Source organism: Mustelus asterias, chromosome 20, assembly GCF_964213995.1.
Source record: "Mustelus asterias chromosome 20, sMusAst1.hap1.1, whole genome shotgun sequence".
NCBI classification, from domain to species: Eukaryota; Metazoa; Chordata; class Chondrichthyes; order Carcharhiniformes; family Triakidae; genus Mustelus; species Mustelus asterias.
In genome coordinates, this window is record NC_135820.1 from 22,126,648 (window position 1) to 22,134,621 (window position 7,974).

At 47.8% G+C, this 7,974-nt stretch overlaps 1 protein-coding gene across 1 annotated transcript; it reads right to left on the minus strand.

Moving 5' to 3' along the window:
* Nucleotides 1-3,555: 3,555 nt before the first annotated feature.
* LOC144508431 (uncharacterized) lies at nt 3,556-6,721 on the minus strand. Its single transcript, XM_078236333.1, has one exon. It carries the CDS (start codon nt 6,704-6,706, stop codon nt 4,106-4,108), a length of 2,601 nt encoding a protein of 866 aa, XP_078092459.1. The 5' UTR covers nt 6,707-6,721; the 3' UTR covers nt 3,556-4,105.
* Nucleotides 6,722-7,974: the final 1,253 nt, after the last annotated feature.

The window sequence follows — 7,974 nt, forward strand, 5'->3', positions numbered from 1 at the left end:
TTTCCCCCAGCTATAACACTTACCCTGCGGTATATACCTATCCTTTTCCATCGCTAAAGTAAACGTAACCAAATTGTGGTCACTATCACCAAAGTGCTCACCTACCTCCAAATCTAACACCTGGCCTGGTTGATTACCCAGTACCAAATCCAATGTGGCCTCGCCTCTTGTTGGTCTATCTACATACTGTGTCGGAAACCCTCCTGCACACATTGGACAAAAACTGACCCATCTAAAGTACTCGAACTATAGCGTTTCCAGTCAATATTTGTAAAGTTAAAGTCCCCCATAACAACTACCCTGTTACTTTCACTCCTATCCAGAATCACCTTTGGAATCCTTTCCTCTACATCTCTGGAACTTTTCGGAGGCCTATAGAAAACTCCCAACAGGGTGACCTCTCCTTTGCTGTTTCTAACCTCAGCCCAAACTACCTCAGTAGACGAGTCCTCATCAAACGTCCTTTCTGCCACCGTAATACTGTCCCTGACTAACAATGCCACACCTCCCCTGATCTTACTGAAACAGCTAAACCCCTGAACCTGCAACAACCATTCCTGTCCCTGCGCTATCCATGTCTCAGAAATGGCCACAACATCGAAGTCCCAGATACCAACCCATGCTGCAAGTTCACCCACCTTATTCCGGATGCTCCTGGCGTTGAAGTAGACACACTTCAAACCACCTTCCTGCCTGCCAGTACACTCCTGCGACCTTGAAACCTTATTCATGACATTGCGTACTTTTCTTTCTCAGGTTGAGTGGTTAATAAAGTTGCTCTTTGTGAGAAAATGGTGTTTGATCATCTGTTATTGCACACTGCATTAATAGTTAAATACATTCTAATTTGGAAAAGGCTTTTCCTTGTGAAAACAGATGCTTAACATTTTGTTGTGACCAATGAGGAGGACGAATAGAGAGGAGCCATTTCACCTCTTCTCACCTGTTCAGAACAGGCTGAGTAAATGGGATTATATTTAGGAGAATGAGAGGCAATTTCACTGAAATCTACACTATTCTGAAGGGGTTTGATAGGGTGGATGCTGAGAGATTGTTTCTGCTGGTCAGGGAATCTAAAACACATGGGCGGCATGGTAGCGCAGTGGTTAGCACTGCTGCTTCACAGCTCCAGGGACCTGGGTTCGATTCCTGGCTTGGGTCACTGTCTGTGTGGAGTTTGCACATTCCCCTCGTGTCTGCGTGGGTTTCCTCCGGGTGCTCCGGTTTCCTCCCACAGTCCAAAAATGTGCGGATTAGGTTGATTGGTCATGCTAAAATTGCCCCTTAGTGTCCTGAGATGTGTAGGTTAGAGGGATTAGTGGGTAAAATATATAGGGATATGGGGGGGTAGGGCGTGGGTGGGATTGTGGTCGGTGCAGACTCGATGGGCCGAATGGCGTCTTTCTGTACTGTAGGGTTTCTATAAAAAAAAACACGGAGGCACAGGATCAGGAGCTGATCATTTAGGACTGAGATGAGGAGAAATTTCTTCACTCTTGGAGGGGGTTTGTGATTCTTTGGGATTCTCTGCCCCAGCAGATGCTCCATAATAAATTTGATGCTGTGATAAACAGTTTTTTGTTCAGATAATTAAGGGATATGGGGAATGGACAGAGTAATGAATTTAATGAATTACTTTTGAAGTTTATGGGGTCACTGTTTTAATATTGAAATTGAACTGAGGACAAAGAGCAGATGTCATCGTAGTAATCGTAGGGGGCGGCACGGTAGCACAGTGGTTAGCACTGCTGCTTCACAGCTCCAGGGTCCCGGGTTCGATTCCCGGCTCGGGTCACTGTCTGTGTGGAGTTTGCACATTCTCCTCGTGTCTGCGTGGGTTTCCTCCGGGTGCTCTGGTTTCCTCCCACAGTCCAAAGATGTGCGGGTTAGGTTGATTGGCCAGGTTAAAAATTGCCCCTTAGAGTTCTGAGATGCGTAGGTTAGAGGGATTAGCGGGTAAAATATGTGGGGGTAGGGCCTGGGTGGGATTGTGGTCGGTGCAGACTCGATGGGCCGAATGGCCTCCTTCTGCACTGTAGGGTTTCTATGATTTCTAAATGGGGAAGCAGCCTCAAAGGGCTGACCGATCTACTCCTGCTTCCACTTATATTTTAAAATATTGATTGTATCGTCCACTTGGGCCGACAATCCGGACCTCAGCTCAACATCCTGACTGAACTATGGTCTCTGAAACAGTGCTGTACTCCCTCAGTACTCCACAAGTTTCAGTGTCGATTATGGTCTGAGCTCCTCGACGCAAACTCTGATGTCTGAGGCAAGTGGACTGACATTGAGTCAAAACAGCAAATGCTGCCTGTGCTCAAATTAACTAGCTCAGATTAGAAACATGTGTTGCCTGTCTTCTATATTTCTGTGTCAGTGTTCACTGTCATTCCCAACTTGCTCCTATGTTTACAAGCAATTTAATCATTTAACTTTTTAACATTTATTGCTGACGTTTTACAAGATTTCATTCACTCTCTGCTCATGTTAATATTGATTTTATCAGATTGCTTAATATTGCAAAATTCTGTGGAACAATACAAGCCCAAGACAGGAGGTGAGAGTCCTGTCTTGTCAGCTTGGATCGGGAATGTCTCAACTTGTTGAGACTCTGAATTGGACTTGATTTGATTGAATTGGAATAAAAATACAAAACAAAATAAAGTGCCCATTGTAACCAGATCCCTGCCGTGTTGCAACACCTTCTGAAGCTGCTAATAACTTATTTTTAAATATATGTAAAATACCTGGGGTTTTAAACACCCACTTCCCAGTGTCCAAACGAATGGACATGTGCAACAAACACTCTGGAAATGGGATTATGCATTATGTATAAGGCTCTGGTCAGACCCCACTTGGAATATTGTGAGCAGTTTTGGGCTCCATACCTAAGGAAGGATGTTCTGGCCTTGGAGGGGGTCCAGAGGACTTTCACAAGAATGATCCCAGGAATGAAGGGTTTGTCATATGAGGAGCGGTTGAGGAATCTGGGTCTATACTCGATGGAGCTTAGAAGGATGAGGGGGGATCTAATTGAAATTTACAAAATACTGAGAGGCCTAGATAGGATGTGGAGAGGATGTTTCCACCAGTGGGAGAGAATAGAACTCGAAGGCACAACCTCAGAGTGAAGGGATGCTCCTTTAAAACTGAGATGAGGAGGAATTTCTTCAGCCAGTGGGTGGTGAATCTGTGGAACTCATTGCAACAGGGCTGTGGAGGCCAGGTCATGCAGTGTCTTTAAGAAAGGGATATGTTCTTCATCAATAAGGGGATCAAGGGTTATGGGGAGAAGGCAAGAGAATGGGGATGAGAATCATATCAGCCATGATTGAATGGCAGAGCAGACCTGATGGGCCGAATGGCCTAATTTTGCTCCGAAATCTTATTGTCTTATTAGGGACATGGAGAATTCTTCACCCAATGTCAGCGTGAAATCTGATGCAAATTATATCTCAAAAATAGGAGATATTTACCAATCAGTCCTGAAATTGGAGCTTGAAACGCTCTTTCACATTTCTCTTGTATAATAATGATTCTGGCAGTCCTGAATATCAACTAAGAGTTTAATCATCAATTCAAGGTCAGAATGGGCCATAGTTCAGAGGTCATTATGAGAGCTTGTCCAAACATTATTGACAGGTGCACAGAACGGCTTTTCCCATCATTCCCCAGATCGGGTCTATTACTTAAGGTGCAGAACAGCGTATGCATTGACACCAGTACTGAGATCTCCAGGTGAGACATATCCTGGAACCAAATATTGCTGTGTGTTAACTCTTATCAACTATGCCAATCAGCAATTTGAATGTGGCCACACTTTCAGCAGAGTCTGAGACAAAGCCACATTCTGCTGTTGTCACAAGGTCCCAGACAATTTCAGCCAAGTCAGTCAACCATGACTTGCTCTTTTTTGTTGAGTTGATTGAGTTGTCCTTGGGCCTTCAATTAACTCACACGATAGCCCTGAGTGAATTCTGCCTGTGCCTCAGTTTCGGGCTGCTTTGTGTGCTGTGGCCAGCCGTGGTGGATCTTCCTGAAGGCTAGAAGTTTATCCCGATGTGTGCTTGCCTCACTGTTCTCAGTTCACAAACGATAATGGTCAGTTGGAATTAACCAAGCTGTCATCACTGATGGGGACTGTGATCTGAAAAGGCTGGTAAGTCATCCTATAATTGTTACTGTCATTGTTGTCCCAGAAGTCTATTCCATTGACTGTGTACTTAATAGCAAACTGGACACAGGAGCCTGGCTTCAGAACATGAACTGATAAGTTCAAAGTGAAGGTGAAGCGGTCAGTTTTGCCTTCAATGCTGCTTTCAAATAAGGCTGGAACATCAGTGAAAACATCCCAATCACTGCAGGTGTAACGGACTATCACCTCCTTATGATATGCCAGGTTTAGAACCAGGATGGTACCACTAAGAACCAATTCTGTGTCTGTCACTGCCTCCAGGCACACCTTTTGCCTGATCACGCGCTCATCAAAATTTACACCTTCCTTGGGATTGGTAAATTCCCTTTTAAAACTCTGCACCCAAATCAGCCGTGCAATAGGTTCCCGGTTAATAAGGCTGTTGAATACGTAATCAGGCACATTTGGCTCATCTGTTGAGTTAAAGCTTCGAACTTCAGTTAACTCTAAGCCAAGTGAATCAGCAAATCTCACTCTGTTACTTTTTATGCTATTGTTACGCACCCGTCTTTCTGTTGGGGAACCTGGGCAGGATTTTGCCCTCTTCCGCACAATTGGCTGTGGTGGCAAGTCCTTCTTACCTGGACCAAGGTGCGATCCATCTGGTGAACTGTGCTGCTCAGGTGGGCCGAATCCATCAGCCAGGCGGACACTATCGTACAGACCTGAAATGTAGCTCAGGTTTCGAGTGAGACTAATGAAGATTTGTCGCTCCAGACCTGCGTTCTCATTGGGTGCAGGCTGCACCCAAGGCTCCAATCCGACCATACCATGGCACTTGAGAGGTTGTTTGCGCTGTTTGCTGATCCTATTCACATCCAAAGGGAGATGAATGCAGTGCTCTGACCTCTTCTCCCAGGACAGAAACGATTGTATGTGCTGTGTTGGCCTCACATTGCGAAGTACAACAGGTTTGGTTCGCTGCTTTGACTGTGCGCCTCGGTCTACAGTTGACTGTGTATATTGAGAATCTGTAGTTGCTTGTGGCTTTTCATCTGATCCCAACTTCACATCCACATTCGGAATCCTTGGATTGGATCCCAGATTCATTCTGACTCCCTGCTCAAACTCTCTCCCCTCACTCAGGACAGGCTGGACCCCCTGCTCGGACCCCCTTCCCTCACCCAGGACAGCCTGGACCCCCGGCTCGGAGCCTTTCCCCTCACCCAGGATAGACTGGACCCCCTGCTCAAACCCTCTCCCCTCACTCAGAACAGGCTGAATCCCCTGCTCAGACCCCCTTCCCTCACTCAGGACAGACCCCTGCTTGGACCCCCTTCCCTCACCCAGGACAGGCTGGACCCCCGGCTCAGACCCTTTCCCCTCACCCAGGATAGACTGGACCCCCTGCTCAAACCCTCTCCCCTCACTCAGAACAGGCTGAACCCCCTGCTCAGACCCCCTTCCCTCACTCAGGACAGACCCCTGCTCAGACCCCCTTCCCTCACTCAGGACAGGCTGGACCCCCGGCTCAGACCCCCTTCCCTCACCCAGGACAGGCTGGACCCCCTGCTCAAACCCTCTCCCCTCACTCAGAACAGGCTGAACCCCCTGCTTGGACCCCCTTCCCTCACTCAGGACAAGCTGGACCCCCTGCTCGGACCTCTTCCCCTCACTCAGAACAGGCTGAACCCCCTGCTCGGACCTCTTCCCCTCACTCAGGACAAGCTGGACCCCCTGCTCGGACCTCTTCCCCTCACTCAGAACAGGCTGAACCCCCTGCTCGGACCTCTTCCCCTCACTCAGGACAGGCTGGACCCCCTGCTCGGACCCTCCCCCCTCACCCATACATTTCAGAAGAATGTATTTTTCTGTAATTGGATTTCCAACAACAAACTGAATCATTCTTTCTGATCCTAAATTGCAACTAACAAAAGGCTGGGCACCCTGATCTAGCCCAGCACCCTCTCCCAGTACAGACTGGGTGCCCTGTTGCAATACAGCACCCTCTCCCAGTACAGACTGGGTGCCCTGCTTTGATCTGTTGCTCCAGTCAAAGCCTGGAGTTACCTGTTCTGATCCTGAATCCACGGTTTGATGGTTGGTTGGTTCCAATTCAGAATTCCAACTTATTGCTTGGACTTTTTGTTCAAGTTTTGAATCACCAATGGCTACTGGCTGGCTGTTCATGTCTGATGTTGGAACCTTATCCAGGGAAGGTTGAATACTCTGCTCTGACCCAGCACCCTTCCCTAGGACAGAGTGGGTGCCCTGCTCTGACCCAATACCCTTCCCCAGGACAGAGTGGGTGCCCTGCTCTAACCCATTACCCTTCCCCAGGACAAGGTGGGTGCCCTGCTCTGACCCAGCACCCTTCCCCAGGACAAAGTGGGTGCCCTGCTCTGACCGTGATTCTGCTGCTGATGTCTGTTGTTTTATCCCTTTCTTCCAGCCCAGGACCTGCTGGATCTGGTCTTTGAAGCCTGTGTAGCGATTAGCCGGGGCTATCCGAGCCACTGGCACTGGTGCCGGGCGTCCGCCGCCCAGACTGTGGGAAGCTGCTGCCATTCACGGTATGGCCATGGGGTGGTGCTGCTGTTCCCCGGCAGCACAGGCTGCTGTCCCTGCTCTGACCAGTGGCGGCGCTGGCGGCACCTGCCCCGTCATCGGCCTCTTTGTGACCCAGCCCGCCTGGCGTCAGCGCGCCGTTGTTAAAGGGATCCGCCCTGTTAAAAGGATTGGCGTTTAGCCGACATTTCAGCACCTGTCGAGCAGCTGGATGGTGTAGCTGGTGGCAGCAGCGCCTCCTGCTGCTAACTCAGCCCATTACACACACATTCTACAGATTGCTCTCCTTACTGAACATTATTGATATTACTGTTTCATACACAATGCCAGCCTATCTTCAATTAGAAATTGTGTTTATTCCAATAACTATCCATTTCCCAGGACCCAACCTCCCCCCATTCCTCCTGACACAGTTACAGCTTTTAAACCTCAAGCATAGAGTCATAGAGTTTTACAGCATAGAAAGAGGCTCTTCGGCCCAATGTCCATGTTGGCCATCAAGCATCTATCTGTTCTAATCCCATTTTCCAGCACTTGGTCTGTAGCCTTGTATGCAATTGCATTTCAAGTGCTTATCTAAGTGCTGCTTAAATGTTGTGAGGGTTCCAGCCTCCCTAACAGCACTGTGGGTCCTGAAATCTATCAAAGCATTCGCATCAAAATGGATGAACTGACAACTCAAATAGAAATGAATGTGTATGACCTGATAGCCATTCGAGACCTGTTACAAGGTGACCACGGTCAGGACCTGAATATCAAACGGTAATTTACATTTTTGAAGGACAATTTCGATGGACTGCAATAGTCAGAGAGGTTTACAGCATGGAAACAGGCCCTTCGGCCCAACTTGTCAATGTCACTTTTTTTTAAACCCCTGAGCTAATCCCAATTGCCCTCATTTGGCCCATATCCCTCTATACCCATCGTACCCATGTAACTGTCTAAATGCTTTTTAAAAGACAAAATTGTACCCGCCTCTACTACTACCTCTGGCAGCTTGTTCCAGACACTCACCACCCTCTGTGTGAAAAAATTGCTCCTCTGGACACTTTTGTATCTCTCCCCTCTCACCTTAAACCTATGCCTTCCAGTTTTAGACTCCCCTACCTTTGGGAAAAGATATTGACTCTCTAGCTGATCTGTGCCCCTCATTATTTTATACTATGCCCCTTATTCTTTTATAAGATCACCCCTCAGCCTTCTACGCTCCATAGAAAAAAGTCCAGTCTATCCAGCCTCTCCTTATAACTCCAACCATCAAGTCCTGG